General features: G+C 40.3%; 1 protein-coding gene across 2 annotated transcripts; it reads right to left on the reverse strand.

Moving 5' to 3' along the window:
* Window positions 1-2,932: 2,932 nt before the first annotated feature.
* On the reverse strand, window positions 2,933-22,855 carry LOC143912839 (peroxidase-like). 2 transcript variants are annotated; one of them, XM_077432268.1, is made up of 11 exons: window positions 22,597-22,855; window positions 19,993-20,156; window positions 18,419-18,595; window positions 18,164-18,345; window positions 17,656-17,854; window positions 17,392-17,589; window positions 13,111-13,258; window positions 12,845-13,004; window positions 4,580-4,750; window positions 4,201-4,502; window positions 2,933-4,122 (listed from the first exon to the last, which is right to left on the reverse strand). In XM_077432268.1, the coding sequence occupies exons 1-11, from the start codon at window positions 22,779-22,781 to the stop codon at window positions 4,062-4,064; spliced, it is 1,947 nt and encodes a 648-aa protein (XP_077288394.1). In that variant the 5' UTR covers window positions 22,782-22,855; the 3' UTR covers window positions 2,933-4,061. The 2 variants fall into 2 exon arrangements, with proteins under 2 accessions (XP_077288394.1, XP_077288395.1); XM_077432269.1 differs by having other exon boundaries at window positions 18,419-18,728; window positions 19,392-20,156; window positions 22,597-22,808.
* Between the last annotated feature and the right edge of the window lie 131 nt (window positions 22,856-22,986).

A 22,986-nucleotide genomic window follows, 5' to 3' on the forward strand; every position in this document is an offset into this window, starting at 1 on the left:
GATTAGATGGTTAAATTTTTAGATTAAATTTCGTGCAATAGCCGGGTTTAAGCGAGTAATAGCGGGAAGAACGCAGAAGCACGTCTTCCCCAAATAAAAATGTACAAATTATCTCAAATTCTAACACACGCACACACACCTATATAATTTAAATAAATGTGCAATTATGAGCTATGGACGTGCACATTCTCTCTATTGTCACGGATATTCCATTAGATCCGTCTTGTTGAAGCGTGTGGAATATATGGTCGATTTGGGTATCACTTTTGATCCTCAACTCACCTTTCACAACCATATCAAGAAAGTCGCTGACGTTTCCATTCGTCGACTTGGATTTGTTTTGAGATATGCAAGATTATTCTCCAATCCTTTGTCTTCTCGCTTGCTTTTCAATTCGCTTGTGAGAAGTAAGCTAAAGTATAATGCGATTGTGTGGAATCCGCATGAAGAAAATTACTCTCTGATGATTGAGAAAGTGCAAAAAGCATTTCTTCGTTTCCTATATAGGAAAGAATATGGGTATTACCCATATCTCTACCCCACTCCTTTCCTTTTGGGCATGCTTGGGTATAATTCCCTTGAACTTCGGAGAAACTTCTCATTAATTCGTTTCGTTCTCCTGCTCTTACGTGGTAATACGTCATGCCCGTTGTTGCTGGAGCAGTTGGGACTTTATGTCCCTAATCACTATGTGCGTGGTAGACATCATCATTTGCTGGCTGTACCTCCTGCCCGCACAGTCCTTTTTCGAATGGCTCCTATTCCAAGAGCTATTCGTCTTCTTAATGAAATCGTTGCTGCCAAGACTGAATGTGATATTTTCCACCTTAGTGAGCGTAAATTGTCGGAAATTACTCTAACCCATTTATCTGGTAGTCGGCGCTCATCATTGTTTTCATGATTGATTGTGATTTATGAGTGAAATTTTGATTAACTCTCTTCCATTTGGGCCTTACAGGGATGTTTTGTATTTGTAGTTGTTTCTTACATATTTATTGAAACTGCCTGTAGGTGCAAGGCATTTCTTATGCTATATTTTTACTTTATCTGTTATTATTAAATGCTATTTTTTATGTTTATGTATGGATGTATTTATGTTTATGTTCAAATGTATTTTTTTATGTATAATTGATGAGTATATTATTTTCGTTATGTATTAATTTATGTTTAATTGTTATTTTGTTTTTTTTTTGTGTTATATTTTTTGACCATTGTGGCGCTTTAGGAATTCCTGTTATGCCACAATGGTCTGTTTAGAATAAAATAAAATAAATAAAATAAAATATATTAGCCAGCAGTATGGGTCGGTGGTTGCTTTAATTGCCGGGTTCGATCGCGGGCTAATCTTTAATACTTTCTAATTTTCTAAGGAAGGCGCACTGGGGTCTACCTTTTAGGCCTTCCTGGTAATATCTATTATATGTAAAATAAAATAAAATATATCTAGATTAATAAAACATTTTTAAACCATTTTGGGTATTATTAATAAATAATTATGTACGTGTTATGCTGCGTACGGACTAAACCAACGACGATTTTGGGCCAACTTTTTTAACCAGCAGGATAAAACCAGTAGCGTACAAAATATGGAAAAAAAATAAATTAAAAAATTGAATTTAATTATCAAAATTAAGCTAAAGAGCGAGATTGAGCTAAAATTAGATCATCGTTGATATTTTGAATTACAACAATGTTTTGAATTACGACGATACGCATTTAAAACCAGAGAAATATTATAATTTCTCTGCTTACGAGCGAAAAAAAATTATTTCTTAAAAGTCGTTACGATATGTTACTGAATTTCGGCCGTCGGTGATCGATAAAAAAAAACGACAAAAAACCACGGTCGGTATTTTGCCAAAGGGTTTTTTTTTCTTTGATAAATTTTACCTCTGAAATGATTTAATTATTTGATTTATTTCGACGAGAGAAACAATTGAAGAATAAAAAAATCCGTTTGATAAAACCGACAATGCAACGGATCGGCAACTGTCGTTGGATCACCCATACTAATACATGATATATTCTCAGTAACTGTGCTTTATGGGGAAGTAAAAATAATAATTCTTTGATTTTTTTTCGATCTTAGTGCGTATCTTCGTAAGTCAAAACATTTTAAGTCGAGGATTACCTGTATGTGATTGTTGATGATCTAATTTTAGGTCAATCTCGAAAATTCATTTAAATTGTGCATGTTCTGTTTTAACTTTCAATATTTTATTTTAATTTTAATATAATGATTATAATTTTATTTTGATATTTGAATTTAATTTTGATATAATAATAATAGTTTTAATTTTGATATTTAATTTCAATTTTTAAATTTAATTTTTATTTCGAGATTTAGTACCCTACTGGTTTTAAAAGTTGCCCTGTGGGCCGTCCGTTAGCTTGGTGCATACGCACCATTAGACATCATCATTTGATGGCTGTACCTCCTGCTCGCTCAGTACTTTATCGAATGGCTCCTATTCCAGGAGCTATCCAACTTCTCAGTGAAATCTTTGTTTCTAAGCTTGAATGTGATATTTTCCACCTCGGTGAGTGTAGTTTATCGGAGATTATTCAAACCTATTTATCTGGTAGTCTGCGCTCATCATTGTTTTCATGACTGATTGTGATTTATGAGTGAAATTTTGATTAACTCTCTTCCATTTGGGCCTTACAGGGATGTTTTGTATTTGTAGTTGTTTTTTACATATTTATTGAAACTGGCTGTAGGTGCAAGGCATTCATTATGCTATATTTTTTTTATTTGATATTTTTACTTTATCTGTTATTATTAAATGCTATTTTTTATGTTTATGTATGGATGTATTTATGTTTATGTTCAAATGTATTTTTTTTATGTATAATTGATTGGTATATTATTTTCGTTATGTATTAATTTATGTTTAATTGTTATTTCGTTTTTTTTTGTGTTGTATTTTTTGACCATTTTGGAACTTTAGGAATTCCTGTTATGCCACAATGGTCTGTTTAGAATAAATAAATAATTAAGTCTGATGTATGAGTGGAATTTTGATCTTCCCTCTTCCATTTGGGCCTCACAGGGGTGTTGTATTTACGGCTGGTTCTTATACATACATATATTAGTGCTGGCTATAGATGCAAGACATTCCCTTTTTATTTTATTATTTGATATTTTTAATTTATCTGCTATTATTTAAATAGCAGATTAATGCTTATTTTTAATTTATCTGCTATTAATTTAATGCTTATTATTTATTATTTTTAATGTACTGCTAGTTTTTTTTAATGATTTTTTATGATTATGTATAAGTGTATTTTTTGTCTGTGTATATATTGTTACGTACACCGCCGAGTAGGTGCAATCGGATTAGGCCGAGTAGCATCCCAGATAATGTGTGACCGTTATAATTGGTTTCAAGGATTATCTCTAGACCAAGTGCATATAAGCTAAACAATGGCCACCGAATTGGCCGCTATTGGTCCTTTCTCAGAAGTGACCGATACCGTGGGACTGAGTGTCGTGGGAATACATATCCGAGTACATGCCTAAACAATAGGGAAGTAACCGGACGTCGAAGATGCCCAGGAGCGACCGATCCGTTATAAGGTGGTACATAGACGATATAAAAACATTATGGACGGAGCACTGCCAGTGCGTGTATCTCCCTAATCACCAATAAATGCTGTGACACGACTTTGGCCTTTTACTTGGATCCTCCACCCGCCCCTATGCAACAATATGTACATTGTATGTACATACATATATATTTTAATTTTTCCCGTCGCTCTGTATTTTTTCGAGCATTGTGGCGCATTAGGGACTCCTGTAATGCCACAATGGTCCAAACTTAAATAATAAAACTAAGCAATAGTTAATTTATTAATAAATGTACTCATGTACATGTTATAATTAAACATTAAATTCTGCTATACATTATTTTATATTTTCAGTAATTCAATTTAATCATTAGTAGTCACCGGAGCCTGAGGGGGCCGTGTATTGTTCAAAGGTTGTAAATGCATTGTTAAAGGTTTGCCGAACAATGGATAGCACTGTGATTATCCTACCTCTAATCATTAGACACTCATTATGCTTTCCACATTGTTAAGTTAACTGCTGGAATTTGATTGCACGGTCTCAACTCATTGCTGAAAATAATTTGATATTACATACATATAACGATTTTTATTTAAAATAATATGTTGAACTTTGTTTTTTTTTCTCACCGTTTAGGTTTAATGACTGCAAATCCATTTGGTTGCATGCTTGTAATTCCATCGCCACTATCGCAGAACAATTTGCTGACAGTTGACTTCTTAATTTCTTTGAGTTGAGCTAAAGTGAATCCAGCCGTGGAATGTTCGTACCAGAATCTGTCAGCTTGTCTGGTTCTCAAGAACTGCTCGTTTATAATGCATTGGAAAGTCGGTCCGATTTCAGCTCCAGGTGCCAGGGTTTCGAGTGTTCCTCCAACTGATAGATCCACGTCTCTGTAGTCTTTGTACAACTTTTTCAGGATTTCCACTTTCTTCAAGTACAATGGTGGGTAAATAATTTAATTTTTTATACCTATAAACGAAATAATAAATAATATCTTGTACATACATCGGCCGGTATGAGATCTTTATAGTCATCAAAACAACGAGCGACTTTAAAGTTGCAATATTTTCTATAGTCGTTGTAATAAGACATGGCATGATCCCTGTCTCTTTGAATGTCGGTGGCTCGCAAATCGATCCCGAATTCTTTTTCGCAAGCGAACATTTCCTCGGTGACCTGTAAAATGTGAACCAAAACTTAATAAAAAAAAAAACTATAATTTTTTGAATGTCTTTAAGCATAATTATTAAAATACTAGCGTTGTACCCGATGAAATATCATCGCATGGGTGTTTACATATTAAGTTATTAAATCTAATCTATAATTTGGAAAGAGACTTTGTATGTAAATATCCTTGGTCGTCGTCGTCGTCTTCGTCGTCGTCTTCGTCGTCGTCCGTAGATCGGTGACGTCATCGAACACGTGATTCGATTTTTTTTTTTTTCGATCCATGGGCGCCGATTTGTTTTTTTCGATTCAATGGATTCACCCCCGCGGGGGCGCAAGGCGAGTAGTTTCATGGGGCCCCGCCAGGGGCGCCACAAGGGGCGCAGCCCCGAAGGGGGCCCGGGGGGCGCAGCCCCGTGGGGCCCCAGCCTCATGGGGCGCAGCCCCATGGGGCTCAAAAGGGGGCGCCACAAGGGGCGCAGCCCCGTGGGGCCCCGAAGGGGGCCCGGGAGGCCCAGCCTCATGGGGCGCAGCCCCATGGGGCTCAAAAGGGGGCGCCACAAGGGGCACAGCCCCGTGGGGCCCCAGCCTCATGGGGCGCAGCCCCATGGGGCTCAAAAGGGGGCGCCAACAGGGGCACAGCCCCGTGGGGCCCCGAAGGGGGCCCGGGGGGCCGAGCCTCATGGGGCGCAGCCCCATGGGGCTCAAAAGGGGGCGCCACAAGGGGCGCAGCCCCGTGGGGCCCCGAAGGGGGCCCGGGGGGCCCAGCCTCATGGGGCGCAGCCCCATGAGGCTCAAAAGGGGGCGCCACAAGGGGCGCAGCCCCGTGGGGCCCCGAAGGGGGCCCGGGGGGCCCAGCCTCATGGGGCGCAGCCCCATGGGGCTCAAAAGGGGGCGCCACAAGGGGCGCAGCCCCGTGGGGCCCCGAAGGGGGCCCGGGGGGCCCAGCCTCATGGGGCGCAAGCCCTAATAGGCATTAACTAAGGGGGGCGAAGCCCTAGACGGCAATTAATCATGGGGGCGCGGAGGGGCGAAGCCCTAAAAGGCAACTGATCATGGGGGCGAAGCCTTAGACGGCATTTAATCATGGGGGCGCGGAGGGGCGAAGCCCTTAAAGGCATTAGCTAAGGGGGGCGAAGCCCTAAACGGCAATTAATCTTGGGGGCGCGGGGGGCGAAGCCCTAAAAGGCAACTGATCATGGGGGCGAAGCCCTAGACGGCATTTAATCATGGGGGTGCGGAGGGGCGAAGCCCTAAAAGGCATTAACTAAGGGGGGCGAAGCCCTAAACGGCAATTAATCTTGGGGGCGTGGGGGGCGAAGCCCTAAAAGGCAACTGATCATGGGGGCGAAGCCTTGGACGGCATTTAATCATGGGGACGTGGAGGGGCGAAGCCCCAAAAGGCATTAGTTAAGGGGGGCGAAGCCCTAGACGGCAATTAACCATGGGGAAGTGGAGGGGCGAAGCCCTTATCGGCAACTGATCATGGGGGCGAAGCCCTAGACGGCATTTAATCATGGGGGCGCGGAGGGGCGAAGCCCTAAAAGGCATTAACTAAGGGGGGCGAAGCCCTAAACGGCAATTAATCTTGGGGGCGCGGGGGGCGAAGCCCTAAAAGGCAACTGATCATGGGGGCGAAGCCCTAGACGGCATTTAACCATGGGGGCGCGGAGGGGCGAAGCCCTAAAAGGCATTAACTAAGGGGGGCGAAGCCCTAAACGGCAATTAATCTTGGGGGCGCGGGGGGCGAAGCCCTAAAAGGCATTAACTAAGGGGGGCGAAGCCCTAGACGGCATTTAATCATGGGGGTGCGGAGGGGCGAAGCCCTAAAAGGCATTAACTAAGGGGGGCGAAGCCCTAAACGGCAATTAATCTTGGGGGCGCGGGGGGCGAAGCCCTAAAAGGCATTAACTAAGGGGGGCGAAGCCCTAGACGGCATTTAATCATGGGGGTGCGGAGGGGCGAAGCCCTAAAAGGCATTAACTAAGGGGGGCGAAGCCCTAAACGGCAATTAACCTTTGGGGCGCGGGGGGCGAAGCCCTAAAAGGCATTAACTTAGGGGGGCGAAGCCCTAGACGGCTTTTAATCATGGGGGCGCGGAGGGGCGAAGCCCTAAAAGGCAACTGATCATGGGGGCGAAGCCCTAAACGGCAATTGCTCATGGGGCGTGGAGGGGCGAAGCCCTAGAAGGCAAAGGCTCAGGGGGGCGCCGAGGGCGAAGCCCTAGAAGGCAAAAAAAAATTTTGATTTTTTTTTTTGATTTTTAAAAATTTTTTTTTTTAATTTTTTTTTAATTTTTTTTTAATTTTTTTTTTATTTTTTTTTAATTTTTTTTTTTGATTTTTTTTTTATTTTTTTTTAATTTTTTTTTTAATTTTTAAATTTTTTTTTAATTTTTTTTTTTTTTTAATTAAATTAGCTTAGTCATGTTTAAGCGGTTTATATTATAAACACTGAGCGAAGCCGGGTAATACAGCTAGTCTAATCTATAATTTGGAAAGAGACTTTGTATGTATGTAAATATCCTTGGTCGTCTTCGTCGTCTTCGTCGTCGTCTTCGTCGTCGTCCGTAGATCGGTGACGTCATCGAACACGTGATTCGATTTTTTTTTTTTTCGATCCATGGGCGCCGATTTGTTTTTTTCGATTCAATGGATTCACCCCCGCGGGGGCGCAAAGCGAGTAGTTTCATGGGGCCCCGCCAGGGGCGCCACAAGGGGCGCAGCCCCGAAGGGGGCCCGGGGGGCGCAGCCCCGTGGGGCCCCAGCCTCATGGGGCGCAGCCCCATGGGGCTCAAAAGGGGGCGCCACAAGGGGCGCAGCCCCGTGGGGCCCCGAAGGGGGCCCGGGAGGCCCAGCCTCATGGGGCGCAGCCCCATGGGGCTCAAAAGGGGGCGCCACAAGGGGCACAGCCCCGTGGGGCCCCAGCCTCATGGGGCGCAGCCCCATGGGGCTCAAAAGGGGGCGCCAACAGGGGCACAGCCCCGTGGGGCCCCGAAGGGGGCCCGGGGGGCCGAGCCTCATGGGGCGCAGCCCCATGGGGCTCAAAAGGGGGCGCCACAAGGGGCGCAGCCCCGTGGGGCCCCGAAGGGGGCCCGGGGGGCCCAGCCTCATGGGGCGCAGCCCCATGAGGCTCAAAAGGGGGCGCCACAAGGGGCGCAGCCCCGTGGGGCCCCGAAGGGGGCCCGGGGGGCCCAGCCTCATGGGGCGCAGCCCCATGGGGCTCAAAAGGGGGCGCCACAAGGGGCGCAGCCCCGTGGGGCCCCGAAGGGGGCCCGGGGGGCCCAGCCTCATGGGGCGCAAGCCCTAATAGGCATTAACTAAGGGGGGCGAAGCCCTAGACGGCAATTAATCATGGGGGCGCGGAGGGGCGAAGCCCTAAAAGGCAACTGATCATGGGGGCGAAGCCTTAGACGGCATTTAATCATGGGGGCGCGGAGGGGCGAAGCCCTTAAAGGCATTAGCTAAGGGGGGCGAAGCCCTAAACGGCAATTAATCTTGGGGGCGCGGGGGGCGAAGCCCTAAAAGGCATTAACTAAGGGGGACGAAGCCCTAGACGGCAATTAATCATGGGGGCGCGGAGGGGCGAAGCCCTAAAAGGCATTAACTAAGGGGGGCGAAGCCCTAAACGGCAATTAATCTTGGGGGCGCGGGGGGCGAAGCCCTAAAAGGCAACTGATCATGGGGGCGAAGCCTTAGACGGCATTTAATCATGGGGGCGCGGAGGGGCGAAGCCCTAAAAGGCATTAACTAAGGGGGGCGAAGCCCTAAACGGCAATTAATCTTGGGGGCGCGGGGGGCGAAGCCCTAAAAGGCAACTGATCATGGGGGCGAAGCCTTAGACGGCATTTAATCATGGGGGCGCGGAGGGGCGAAGCCCTAAAAGGCATTAACTAAGGGGGGCGAAGCCCTAAACGGCAATTAATCTTGGGGGCGTGGGGGGCGAAGCCCTAAAAGGCAACTGATCATGGGAGCGAAGCCTTAGACGGCATTTAATCATGGGGGCGCGGAGGGGCGAAGCCCTAAAAGGCATTAACTAAGGGGGGCGAAGCCCTAAACGGCAATTAATCTTGGGGGCGCGGGGGGCGAAGCCCTAAAAGGCATTAACTAAGGGGGGCGAAGCCCTAGACGGCATTTAATCATGGGGGTGCGGAGGGGCGAAGCCCTAAAAGGCATTAACTAAGGGGGGCGAAGCCCTAAACGGCAATTAATCTTTGGGGCGCGGGGGGCGAAGCCCTAAAAGGCATTAACTTAGGGGGGCGAAGCCCTAGACGGCTTTTAATCATGGGGGCGCGGAGGGGCGAAGCCCTAAAAGGCAACTGATCATGGGGGCGAAGCCCTAAACGGCAATTGCTCATGGGGCGTGGAGGGGCGAAGCCCTAGAAGGCAAAGGCTCAGGGGGGCGCCGAGGGCGAAGCCCTAGAAGGCAAAAAAAAATTTTGATTTTTTTTTTTGATTTTTTAAAAAAATTTTTTTTAATTTTTTTTTTATTTTTTTTTTATTTTTTTTTTAATTTTTTTTTTGATTTTTTTTTTATTTTTTTTTATTTTTTTTTTTTAATTTTTAATTTTTTTTTTAATTTTTTTTTTTTTTTAATTTAATTAGCTTAGTCATGTTTAAGCGGTTTATATTATAAACACTGAGCGAAGCCGGGTAATACAGCTAGTCTAATCTATAATTTGGAAAGAGACTTTGTATGTATGTAAATATCCTTGGTCGTCGTCGTCGTTTTCGTCGTCGTCGTCGTCGTCGTCCGTAGATCGGTGACGTCATCGAACACGTGATTCGATTTTTTTTTTTTCGATCCATGGGCGCCGATTTGTTTTTTTCGTTTCAATGGATTCACCCCCGCGGGGGCGCAAGGCGAGTAGCTTCATGGGGCCCCGCCAGGGGCGCCACAAGGGGCGCAGCCCCGTGGGGCCCCAGCCTCATGGGGCGCAGCCCCATGGGGCTCAAAAGGGGGCGCCACAAGGGGCGCAGCCCCGTGGGGGCCCGGGGGGCCCAGCCTCATGGGGCGCAGCCCCATGGGGCTCAAAAGGGGGCGCCACGAGGGGCGCAGCCCCGTGGGGCCCCGGGGGGGCCCAGCCTCATGGGGCGCAGCCCCATGGGGCTCAAAAGGGGGCGCCACAAGGGGCGCAGCCCCGTGGGGCCCAGCCTCATGGGGCTCAAAAGGGGGCGCCACAAGGGACGCAGCCCCGTGGGGCCCCGAAGGGGGCCCGGGGGGCCCAGCCTCATGGGGCGCAGCCCCATGGGGCTCAAAAGGGGGCGCCACAAGGGGCGCAGCCCCGTGGGGCCCCGAATGGGGGCCCGGGGGGCCCAGCCTCATGGGGCGCAGCCCCATGGGGCTCAAAAGGGGGCGCCACAAGGGGCGCAGCCCCGTGGGGCCCCGAATGGGGGCCCGGGGGGCCCAGCCTCATGGGGCGCAGCCCCATGGGGCTCAAAAGGGGGCGCCACAAGGGGCGCAGCCCCGTGGGGCCCCGAAGGGGGCCCGGGGGGCCCAGCCTCATGGGGCGCAAGCCCTAATAGGCATTAACTAAGGGGGGCGAAGCCCTAGACGGCAATTAATCATGGAGGCGCGGAGGGGCGAAGCCCTAAAAGGCAACTGATCATGGGGGCGAAGCCTTAGACGGCATTTAATCATGGGGGCGCGGAGGGGGGTGAAGCCCTAAACGGCAATTAATCTTGGGGGCGCGGGGGGCGAAGCCCTAAAAGGCATTAACTAGGGGGGGCGAAGCCCTAGACGGCATTTAATCATGGGGGTGCGGAGGGGCGAAGCCCTAAAAGGCATTAACTAAGGGGGGCGAAGCCCGAAACGGCAATTAATCTTGGGGGCGCGGGGGGCGAAGCCCTAAAAGGCATTAACTAAGGGGGGCGAAGCCCTAAACGGCAATTAATCTTGGGGGCGCGGGGGGCGAAGCCCTAAAAGGCATTAACTAGGGGGGGCGAAGCCCTAGACGGCATTTAATCATGGGGGTGCGGAGGGGCGAAGCCCTAAAAGGCATTAACTAAGGGGGGCGAAGCCCGAAACGGCAATTAATCTTGGGGGCGCGGGGGGCGAAGCCCTAAAAGGCATTAACTAAGGGGGGCGAAGCCCTAGACGGCTTTGAATCATGGGGGCGCGGAGGGGCGAAGCCCTAAAAGGCAACTGATCATGGGGGCGAAGCCCTAAACGGCAATTGCTCATGGGGCGTGGAGGGGCGAAGCCCTAGAAGGCAAAGGATCAGGGGGGTGCCGAGGGCGAAGCCCTAGAAGGCAAAAAAAAAATTTGATTTTTTTTTTTGATTTTTTTAAATTTTTTTTTTGATTTTTTTTTTATTTTTTTTTTGATTTTTTTTTTTTTTTTTGATTTTTTTTTTTATTTTTTTTTTAAATTTTTAAATTTTTTTTATTTTTTTAATTAAATTAGCTAAGTCATGTTTAAGCGGTTTATATTATAAACACTGAGCGAAGCCGGGTAATACAGCTAGTAGAAAAATATTAAAAGAAATGTGTCGGTCCTGGTTTTGAACCGCACGCGGTCGAATTTTTTTCAAATACCTTTTATAACGACACAATAACACAAGCAATTCCCGTTCCCGTTCTCATTCCCGTTCCCGTTTCGGTTTTCGTTCCCGTTCCGGTTTTCGTTCCCGTTCCGGTTTTCGTTCCCGTTTCGGTTTTCGTTCCCGTTCCGGTTCTCGTTCCCGTTCCCGTTCCCGTGCTCGTTCCCTTTCCCATTTGTTGGAAAAACACAGGCAGCGAACACATTTCAAATAATTCATTTTTTTGTTTATTTTACCCAACAACGCAGGTGTTGCAATATTTACCCTAACAACGGAACAATGCGTTACAATGACACTCATTCCCGTTTTTGGGCGATTTTTTTTTCACAGAAATCTTCCCGGAATTGCATACAAAAAATCCTGAAAGTTCCATCGTAATCGGTTCGGTGGTTTAAGAGACTATTATTATTTTTATATATACATATAGATTGTTTAATATTATTTATAACTTACATACATGTAAACAATATAAAACATCAATAGAAAAATTAATTAATTAATTAACTAAATAAAATTTCAATAGATGGCGGTAAATTTTCAGCCAAGCGGAAAGATTGGCATCGGAAAGCCAAGCGGAAATATTGGCATAAAAAAACAAAAGTAATGTGTCGGTCCTGTGTTCGATCTGCACGCGGTCGAATTTTTTTTAAATACCTTTTCAATATATACGTACATATAATTTAATATTTATATTTAATTGTACAAAAAATACGAGTTTTAAGGGTTAATATGTTAAAAAAAAATGGTAAAAACTACCTACTTATATATATATGTATGTATACGCGGGATAATATTTTTGGCACGGCTGTAAAATAAATTACACGACAAATGTCAAAACGACAGATAATGTCAAATTAACATCTATAAAATAGCTCGCACGACAGAATCGGCGTTCGCCCGGCAAATCAAACGTCAAACGGGTTGCCAGTAACAAAAATAAAATTTGACGTTTGAGTGAAATCATAACCAGCTACATTTTCACTGAGTAATCTTAATATCTTAGAAGCCAACACTTATTTATTTAAGGGTTAGGTTGGGTTAGGCTAGGTTAGGGTTGGTATTTATTTTTGTCAAATTTAATTTTTGTTACTGGCAACCCATTTGATGTTTGATTTGCCGGACGAAAACCGAATTTGTCGTGCGTGCTACTTAAGAAAGGGGCATTTTTTTAATAGCTGGGCCGATAAATAGTACCTTATATAAACAATAAAAAATTAATTAATTACTTCATAAAATAAATTTTCAACAGCATTTTATAATAAAATTTTTACAGCATTTTATAATAAAATTGGCCTCAAGATGCTGAATAATTTGAGATTAGCAAGAGAAATAGGAAAGGAGATGCCAATTTTACAGGAATCGTTTCAATGAAAATCAGAAAAATTGGCAAACTCTGATAAGAAGCGATCGACCTGAAGTCACAAACCATGTCTGGCCAGCAGCGGGACTCTAGTGGGATTCGAACCCGTGACCACTCTGCTCGAAAGCATAATATGCTAAGCACTAGTCTACGCCGCTGGTTATTATACATACGTTGGTTTGAACATAAATGTGATACTAACCTCTTTTACGAATACATTATCTGAAGCTTCCAAATTTTGAGTAACCATACCAATAGTCAACTGTTGCATTGCTGAACTTGTGTTTTCCAAAACATGAGGCCTGTTGAACCATTTGCTTATTGATGATACTGAGTCTGTTTGACGGTTAGCATTTAGCAATCTATAAATCACAATTTAATTTAAATAAAAACTTCAAAAACAACTTTTATATACATATGTACGTATGTATGTATATATGTATGTATAATCGAATTTTTAAATTGTACTTCAGTTGTCCAACGATGTGAGTATGGAAAAATCTGTTTGCACCGTGAGCGTGTTCGTTAGTCACGTGAGGATTCAATCTTTTATTATAATCGTTTATGTATCCTGGTTGTTTGTAGATTATTTTGTTTTTGATGAGGTTGTTAAGACCTGAAATTGGTACACTGTATTAGGCAGAAGAAAAAATTTTCGATTGTTATTGGTCAAGCAAGGGATGACTTTTTCCAGTCAAAGTAAAAAAAAAAATTCGGGTGTGACCAACCCATTACTTTATCTATGTATTTGAGGAATATAAGATAGTTACAACCAGTGGCAGCTCGTGGATAAGATATTTGGGGGTGCTGCGGTTGATTAAAAATAAAAAAAATGTTTATTTGGATTATATTTTACTATTGACATCAAAATTATCAAAATTAAACATTATATGTATTTTATTTCATTAAAAAATTGATTCTTATGTCTTTTTTCCTTTTCCTTGAAAAAAGGTCTATCACCTATTCGTTAAATTTTTCACTGTTCATTATCATTTTTTTTCAATTGACAAAGCCGTCAATCTTTCCTGAACCATTGTGTTTCTTATATTATATATATGTATGTATGTCTTTATTCTATTTATTGATGAAAAACACCGTTCTGGCTCTGAGGTAATTGAAGTTGTAAGCAGAATTTGAATAAGTTTTGTTATTTCCACACGAACTTTACATAAATTGATTGTAAAAATAAGTTTTAAAAATATTAATAAATCATTAATACTATACATTTCTTTCCTTGAGTAAAACACTTCTAATTCAGTTTGAAGTTTTTTTTTATCTAGCATTGGATATGATTCAACGGTTAGTAGTAGATCTTCCATTGGCATTTTCTTTCAGTTCTTTTCAAAATTTTCTTTATTAAATAATTTCACAGCTATTAATCGATTAGAAAAAGTATATTTCTCTTTTATATCCGTAATAATAACATTGCACATATTTTTGGCTTCTTGAGACTGCTAATCAATTCGCTGTAATAATCTCGTATTTGTATAATGGCATTAGTAAAGCATTTTGAATAAAAGTTTTCTTTAATTCAAAATGCATCGATATTACTAGATTGCATTTGGTTGTAAATAATTTCTACATGCGGTATTAATTTGTGAAAAAGTTCTAACCAAAATAAAAAATTGTCATCATTTAATGTATTCAGTAAATTGGTAGAATCTGTTATTGTTTTATCGGCATTTTCGGAAAAAGATTTAAGGTCTTGAAAATATTGCCTCAACTTCTCTTGATTTTGATACACTTAATTAACAGTTAGAGCCATGATTCTGTTTCGAAAATAGGTGCAAATATCGCTTTTAAAAAAATTAGTTTGCCAAATAAATTAGAAGAAATAAAACTGTTACAGTGAGGTTCTGAAGGAAGAGTAGAAATGTAGAAAGTGTAAGAGGTGTAGAAGGAAAGACGAAAGTAGAATGACGAAAAGTGAGAGGTGTCGGGCGCGCGCATACGACGCAAAATATGTACGTCTCGTACAGCCGGGAGTGGCAGTACGAGACCAAGCTTCTAGCGAGAGCTCCCTCCCCGCGCCCCTCCTTCGCCCACTCGGCATATATCCAATGAAAACCGTACTGCACAAAATCATAAATGATACCTCACTTTCTGATATTAGTACCGCGATGTATGATCATTATTGGATGTATCGGTGTGCGGCGATATACACGCTTGAATAATATTGATATGTTCATATAATATACATACATTTATGTATATAATAATATTATTTTTTTCTCAATTTCCTTGGGGGTTCTGCAGTACCGCAGTGCGTATGGACGAGCCGCCACTGGTTACAACACAAAATTCGATATTGAACCGTACGGAGAGATTATGAAATACTAATAACAATGACAGCAATACAAATTGAGCGCAAATGTACGGAAACTTGCACAAGACAAAAGTTCTATTTCCGGTTATCGGATTTTGTTCAATTTTTTTTTAATACTTAAAATCACTATCAGTATTATACACATTAAATATCAAGAAAATAAAAATAATTTAAAAGGTCAAAATAAAATAATGAAATATTGTTAAAAAAAAAAATACTACTTCCGGTTTACAAATTCTGACCAAAACCTTAGCAGCTCTAAGTTAGCACATAACGTATACAAATATAAATTTTTAGCTTAATACGTTCAGGGATGTGAAGACAAAATCCAGGCGATAACATTTTTGACCTTTCTAAGAGGAAAAAATCCCACTTCCGGTTCATTAAATTTACTGTTTTTTTTGTATCTTTACTTAAAATCACTATCTTTATTATACATAATAATTATCAAGAAGATTAAAATAATTTTAGAGGTCAAAATTAAATTATGAAAAAATAATGAAATATTGTTTTAAAAAAGATGACTACTTCCGGTTTACGAACTCTGGCCAAATATATATATATATATATATATATATATATATATATATATATATATATATATATATATATATATATATATATATATATATATATATATATATATATATGTATATATATATATATATATATATATATATATATATATATATATATATATATATATATATATATATATATATATATATATATATATATATATATATATATATATATATATATATATATATATATATATATATATATATATATATATATATATATATATGTGGGATCCAAAGATATAGGGAGGATTGCGGGAGAGATAATCAAAGACGATGTTGGTCCATCAAAGTACGTTTATTGTACCATTGAGTATAAACACGTGCGCGTACGCACCACCGGCGGCCGCCCGGCCAACGGTTCGACTACTCACCGTCAGTTGGCGTCACACTTCTGCCAACTCACAAACAGTGTACACTCATGTGTACCACTGTTTGTACATCACTCCTTAACATTACCCATTACATAATTCGCTCACACACATAAAATCCCACATTCGGCCATACCTGACATAAATACGTCTCGGATTTACAGTAGTACATAAACAATAGAACAGGTGATATGTAATAATTGAAGAAAACACAAATCATCTTTCATTCTTTGTAGTGTTTCATCTTTCATTCTTTGTAATGTTTCATCTTTCATTCTTTGTAATGTTTCATCTTTCATTATTTATTCATTTAAAATAAAAATAGTTTATCAGCATTAAAAATAACATATTTCGTCGTAAACAATAAAAATATTCGTGGTTCGCAGCTATACATTAGCGTTTCTTCGTTCTTCAGCGTCACCTCACACGTGGCACCACCGACCCTTGACACCGATCCCCTCTCCAAACCCTCAGGTACCGTCAGGTCCAACCGTCTGTTGAAACCTATAGAAGAGTGACCGTGCCAACAAGCCGTCGTGATAGACCACCGTGGATCGTCAGCCTTGGAATTCGACGCGCCTCTGCACCGCCAACAAAACGCGTTTACCTTCACTATATTCGCAATGAACAACACATTCAAACACACACACAATCACACTATGATTCTCAGCTGATGGTCGTCTGTAAGCTCGTCTCGTCATCTGTCATCGTCGCGGCGATGTCAAATTGCGCGCGGCTTGTGACGTCACGCTCCGTCCTCGACGCTGACGCGTCATACTCCGTCGCGGCTGATGTCATCATCGATGTCCTTGTCATCTTGGTAGTCGTTGGTCATCACAGTCATCAGGGTCCTCGTAGCACACGTCCGCCACTATGTTATGATGATAGCCGCCGACTCCAATTTCTCCGGAACACCCGTGGAATATTCTCGAACACGAATGGCCGCCATCTGTCAGATTGCCGGCGTCTTCTCCTCTCTCGCAATCTTAATCCCTATCCCGGAACCGAGCCCCCATTTGTAGGATCCAAAGATATAGGGAGGATTGCGGGAGAGATAATCAAAGACGATGTTGGTCCATCAATGTACGTTTATTGTACCATTGAGTATAAACACGTGCGCGTACGCACCACCGGCGGCCGCCCGGCCAACGGTTCGACTACTCACCGTCAGTTGGCGTCACACTTCTGCCAACTCACAAACAGTGTACACTCATGTGTACCACTGTTTGTACATCACTCCTTAACATTACCCATTACATAATTCGCTCACACACATAAAATCCCACATATATATATATATATATATATATATATATATAAAACGAAATTTGTAAAAAAAATTTTGTTAAATTTTCTATTTTTTTGTGCCTGACACTTGGCAACCCTAGTCATTTGGGTTCTACGTAAGGCTCATAAAATAAACGTAGACTTAGTATATCTTGACTTATAGTTTTGTTCAAATAATAATTACCTAAGAAAATAGGTGACCATTCGTAGAAGGAAATGTGTTGAAATACTGCAATCAAAATGCGACGCGCTTCCTGGAACAACTTTTCATCATTCCATTGTGGGTTTATTTTACTTAATTCGGAAGCTATGCGGTTGTGTTCTCTCAAGAATAGAATCTGGAGAATTGTTAATTGAGGGCTTTGATTTGCTCTCGAATCACCTGTTGAATTTGTATTGAGTTATGCTGTTTAAATTCCATCCAAACTTATTTGTATTATGATCTTACCGGTTTTGTAACAGTGATTTTCTCCGGCTCTATTACAGGGGCAGTTATCTTTAAAGTTGGTTTCATGTGGTGGGAAAATAATTCCATTTCGTACTTCAGTGGCCAATTGGCCATTTTTAAACGTCCTTAATTCATCTGACATTTCCTTGTTCAAGCCGTAAACGTGGGACAGATCCATCCAAGATGTGACTACGTTGAGCTAAATTGAATTCAAAATCAATCAGTGATATTGTGACAATTATATAGTAAAAGATAGTGCTAATATTTTGAGCTAAATTTGATGTAACGTCCCTATTTTTCTGTTTCCAATTTTCAAATATTAAAGCCGAAGCTGATTGGGTTAATTTCTAAGTGAATTACATTACAATAAGTACATATGTATGTAGTGTGTGCTTTAAGTGATCGAACATACATATCAAACATACATACATATGTACATAGATTGTTAGCTTAGCTGATATTCAAAACTTATTGTAATAGTGTTTAAATTTTTTTTTACTAAAAATACTTGTTCAGCTGGTGCATTGGGCTGCGAACAACCAATATCTTTATCAGTAAGAGATCTGGTAAAGTTCATACATCTGATTCCAGTTCTTCCCATGGTCGGATCGTTTGCAGGAACTTTGATGGGAAAACAGAAACGACTAGTACTCTTCTCATACTTTTGATCCTCTGTGCAACACTCGAATTCTACACCAAAAAGGCAAATTCAACATTCGTAATATTTTAGGATAATCATGCATGTGGAGTGTACTACACTTACCAGTATCTGGTTCTTCCTGTAAGGACATGTCATGTGTCATAAACTGGCCCCATTGCATAGAGTTGACGTTGAATTGATTATTTTCGATTTGTCCCGTAGGAAAAGCTTCAACTCGAATCTTTCTAGCGCTTGGTAAAGCATACATTTTATCGAAACTGATTCTAGGCGATCTCATTCCTTAAATACGCAATAAGTTGATAACACTGTTCAATAAATGATGAATTTTTTTTAGGTTCAGAGACAAGATATGACTTTTCTTATAGATCTATGCCCAGTGAATACGAACCTGGTAGTAAAAAATGTTGATTGGCTCGAGATTCGGAGATATATGTGTTGTATAAATCGCGCGATTTTTGTATATCTTGGTGTTGTTCGGTCGATGTCTCAAAATTTGTCAATTTTCTTTTTAAAATGAATATTGTAATCTATAGTCGGGTATTTTATCGTTTATTTGTAGTACTTTTTAGCTTTAAAATCTCTCTAAGTAGTCGTCCAGTTTAAATCAAAAGTCAAAAGTATGTATTTTCACTTGGGATTTTTTTCCACTGTTAATACTATTTTATATTGAGTATTTTCTATTGAAACATGTTTATTGGGATAATTTTCTGGCCACAATATTTTTTATTTTCGTTTAAAAGGGTTAATTGGAAGTGTGCTGAATTTTAAATCAGTAAAATTGCGATCTAAAAACTCGTACTCGCTACTATTATTTACTAGTATTTACACGAATCTGAATTGAATTAATAGGAATAATATATGAAATTGTCTGTATATGAGAATTATATAAAATTCCACTTAAGAAAAATCATATTTTGACTATTTTGTGGATTAATAACAAAAATTCGTTTATTTTATCGAAGTAAGCCAGTTATCAATAGAATTTTCGTTATAACACCAAGATATAGAAAAATCGCGCAATTTAAAAACACATACTATATCTCCGAATCTCGAGCCAATCAACATTTTTTATCACCAGATTCGTATTTACTGGGCATAGATCTATAAGAAAAGTCATATCTCATCTCTGAACCATTTTTCGTGTCGAACAATGTAATTTACATATGAGACTCATACGATGTGTACAAATTATTCAAAATATCTCTGTGTATTTGTTTGTAATGAAAACGTGTGGTATCTTTAAGTAAATGTGTTGTCAGCAAACGAATCAATAGCATAAACGATACACAATATGTTCAAACATAGTAAAATGTAAAATTCAAATAATTAACGATTTGGCAAAGAAGAGGAACACGTGTAAGAGCCAATATTTTAGCAAGAGGTTTTACCACTCCAGTTACGAGACAATTATTTATGTCCTTTTGTACTAGTCACTATATAGGTATTGGTGAACTATGGAAAAAATACGAATCCCAGATGTTTGTAGGACATATGCCTCACTTTGAGGCCATTCTCAGGATGAGAGCGGCCTCCCTACGTCGTCGTGTATTTGTATCTTCGAATTGTTTTTACGCTGCCACGTCTTCTTATTTCCGCTCAATGGATACTTCAGCAAAATTTACAGTACAGCAAAAGTAATATGAAATAGTACAGAAAAATTAAAAATAAATAAATACCATTTCCATATCGAGACGGAAGTAATCGACCGTATGTATTGTTGGGTAGCCCCCATTCAGGATTATCCAGATTGTTACAGGACCCATCGAAGGTCCTGTATGGTGATTTTGTATCGCATGATTTGATCTTCTTTCCGCACGATGGTGGTACGAATATTTCATATCTGTCAACAATCGTGTGATAAAAAATCTGTTTTTATTTAATAAAATTTTTTTTTTTAAAAACAAACCTCTTTTTTAGTTTTGTATATAATATTAAGATATAAAAATTATTATTTTGAATAAAAATACCAATAATTTTATTTTACTACCGCCATCTACGTATAAAACTAAAGACTACATAGACGTCACCCAGATTTCAAATTTGCAAACTTCAAACGCGTCTTAAACGATATTTTATCTCTATCGTAATAACGGAGGATCCATTTACTTATATTGATGACCAAAATGAGCAATATGGCAAAGTATGAAATGATCGGATAAGAGGCAAATTTTTTCTTGAATTTTAATCGTAAGCGAAACGTAAAGGAGGTATGTAAAAAAAATGAATGTTTATCTATTGTAAAAATCTGCAGTTTCTATTTTAAAACTACAAGTTTATTTTTTTTTGTAATATATGTAGATAATAAGTAAAAATAAAGCAACTTTAATGTGTACGTAAATGAGCATTAAACAGGTAAGCAAAGGAAGTGGAAGTAGTAGATTAGATGTAGAATTATACAATAGAGCTAGAATACAAATAGAAAATGTATGGAATAAAAAAAAGATCAGATAAAACATAGTATGTTGAAAAAATTTACAATTGCGATTATGTAGAAAAAGATTGAAAACATGAATATTTATCAAAAGATCAGAAAGAATAATTTCATATTAACCAGCAGAGTGGTCTAATGTTGAGTATTGAATTCTTTCGTGCTTGATGTCACGGGTTCGATTCCCACTAAGAGTCTCGTTGTTGGCCAGACTTTGGTTTGTCGTGGTCGATCGTTTCTTATCAGAATTTGCCAATTTTTCTGATTTTCATTGAAACGGTTCCTGTAAAATTGGCTTCTCCTCTCCAGTTTTATATTGCAAACCTTGAGTTATTGTTATATCTCAAGTTTCACCAGATTTCTCACCATAGATGTCTCTTTGGATGTTTATTGATTTTAAAATCGTATTTTAATAATAAAAGTGTAAAAATTAAAATAAAATAACAAAATAACAAAAGTGTAAAAATTAAAAATAAAATCCATAAATCCCATTCTTTGTTTACACTGAACAAAATTAAAATAGTATATAAAAATGTACAAAGGAGAAAGAAAAAGTAAAATAAAATAAAACAAAATATGAATAAAAAATAAAATCACAGCGAGGCCCAAATGGAAGAGAGTAGATTAAGATTCCACTCATTCATCACATTCAAATTAAGAAAGTAATGATGAGCAGGTTACCAGATAAATATGTTAAGATAATATCCGATAATCTACGCTCCCCAAGGTGGAAAATATCACATTCAGGGACAGCAGCAACGATTTCATTGAGAAGTCGAATAGCTCTTGGAATAGGAGCCATTCGAAAAATAAGTGTGCGAGCAGCAGGTACAACCATCAAATGATGATGTCTACCACGCACATAATTATTAGGGACATAAAGTCCCAACTGTTCCAGCAACAACGGGCATGACGTATTACCACGCAATAGCTGGAGAACGAAACGAATTAACGAGAAGTTTCTCCGAAGTTCAAGGGAATTATACCCAAGCATGCCCAAAAGGAAAGGAGTAGGATAGAGATATGGGTAGTACCCATACTCTTTCTTATAAAGAAAACGAAGAAATGCTTTTTGCACTTTTTCTATAATAAGAGAGTAGTTTGCTTCATGCGGATTCCACACAATTGCATTATACTCTAGCTTACTTCTAACAAGCGAGTTGAAAAGCAAGCGAGAAGATAAGGGGTTGGAGAATAATCTAGCATATCTCAATACAAATCCAAGTCGATGAAAGGAAACGTCAGTGATTGTCTTGATGTGGTTGTGAAAGGTGAATTGAGGATCAAAAGTGATACCCAAGTCGACCATTGATTCCACGCGCTTCAACAATACGGATCCAATGGAATATCCGTGACAATAGAGCGAATTCGCACGTCCATAACTCATAATGGCACATTTACTAGTATTCAGTTCAAGCCCTAAACTGGAACTGAACTCTAAGACAGCGTTAATATCAGCTTGAAGGAGAGAGGCTTGCCTCTCATCCTTAACAGCAAAGAATAGTTTAACGTCGTCTGCAAATAAGACACATGAAGCATTGCGTAGTACTTTAGGGAGGTTATTAATGACTATTGTAAATAGTAAAGGGCCTAAGGTGGACCCCTGAGTTACACCAGATCGCGTAAAAAATGAAGGAGATTCATAAATACCATATCTAACAAATTGCTTCCTATCACTAAGAAAGGAAGCAAAGAGTTTAAGATGACGTGGAGAAAAGCCCAGTTCAGCTAATCTGATCATAAGAGCGTCATTGTTGACAAGATCAAATGCTTTTCGAAAGTCAAAGTAGGCTACATCAACAAAAATAAATAAATAAATATGTACATAATGTATAAGAATGATGAAACTGACTTTTTGATGGGGAAAATTTTCAGTTCGTCTGAAGCGTCAATCTCGTCTGAATTTTCATCCGAATCGAATTGGAACAAGCGATTCACGAATGATCCCAGTGGTTCCTCATCTAAGCATCCCCTGACCGTAACAGCGAATGTTAAAGTTGCCAGGAAGACCAGCAAGAGATACGACGTTGCGGCCATCTCGGTCGCCACTCGTCTTCAACACGTACCAGAACGTTTTTTTTATTTTTTATATATCACAAACTCTCGAATATGTAAATAAAAAAATAAAAAAGTGTATGTACAATTTCGTATGCAAATCATCTGTTCAAATGTCGTTTCATAAATGTACATGTGTTCAACTAAGGTCCTTAAATATTTTTCAGTCCGCCATATTTTATATGAA

The sequence above is a fragment of the Arctopsyche grandis genome, chromosome 6, assembly GCF_051622035.1.
Source record: "Arctopsyche grandis isolate Sample6627 chromosome 6, ASM5162203v2, whole genome shotgun sequence".
Lineage (NCBI taxonomy): Eukaryota > Metazoa > Arthropoda > Insecta > Trichoptera > Hydropsychidae > Arctopsyche > Arctopsyche grandis.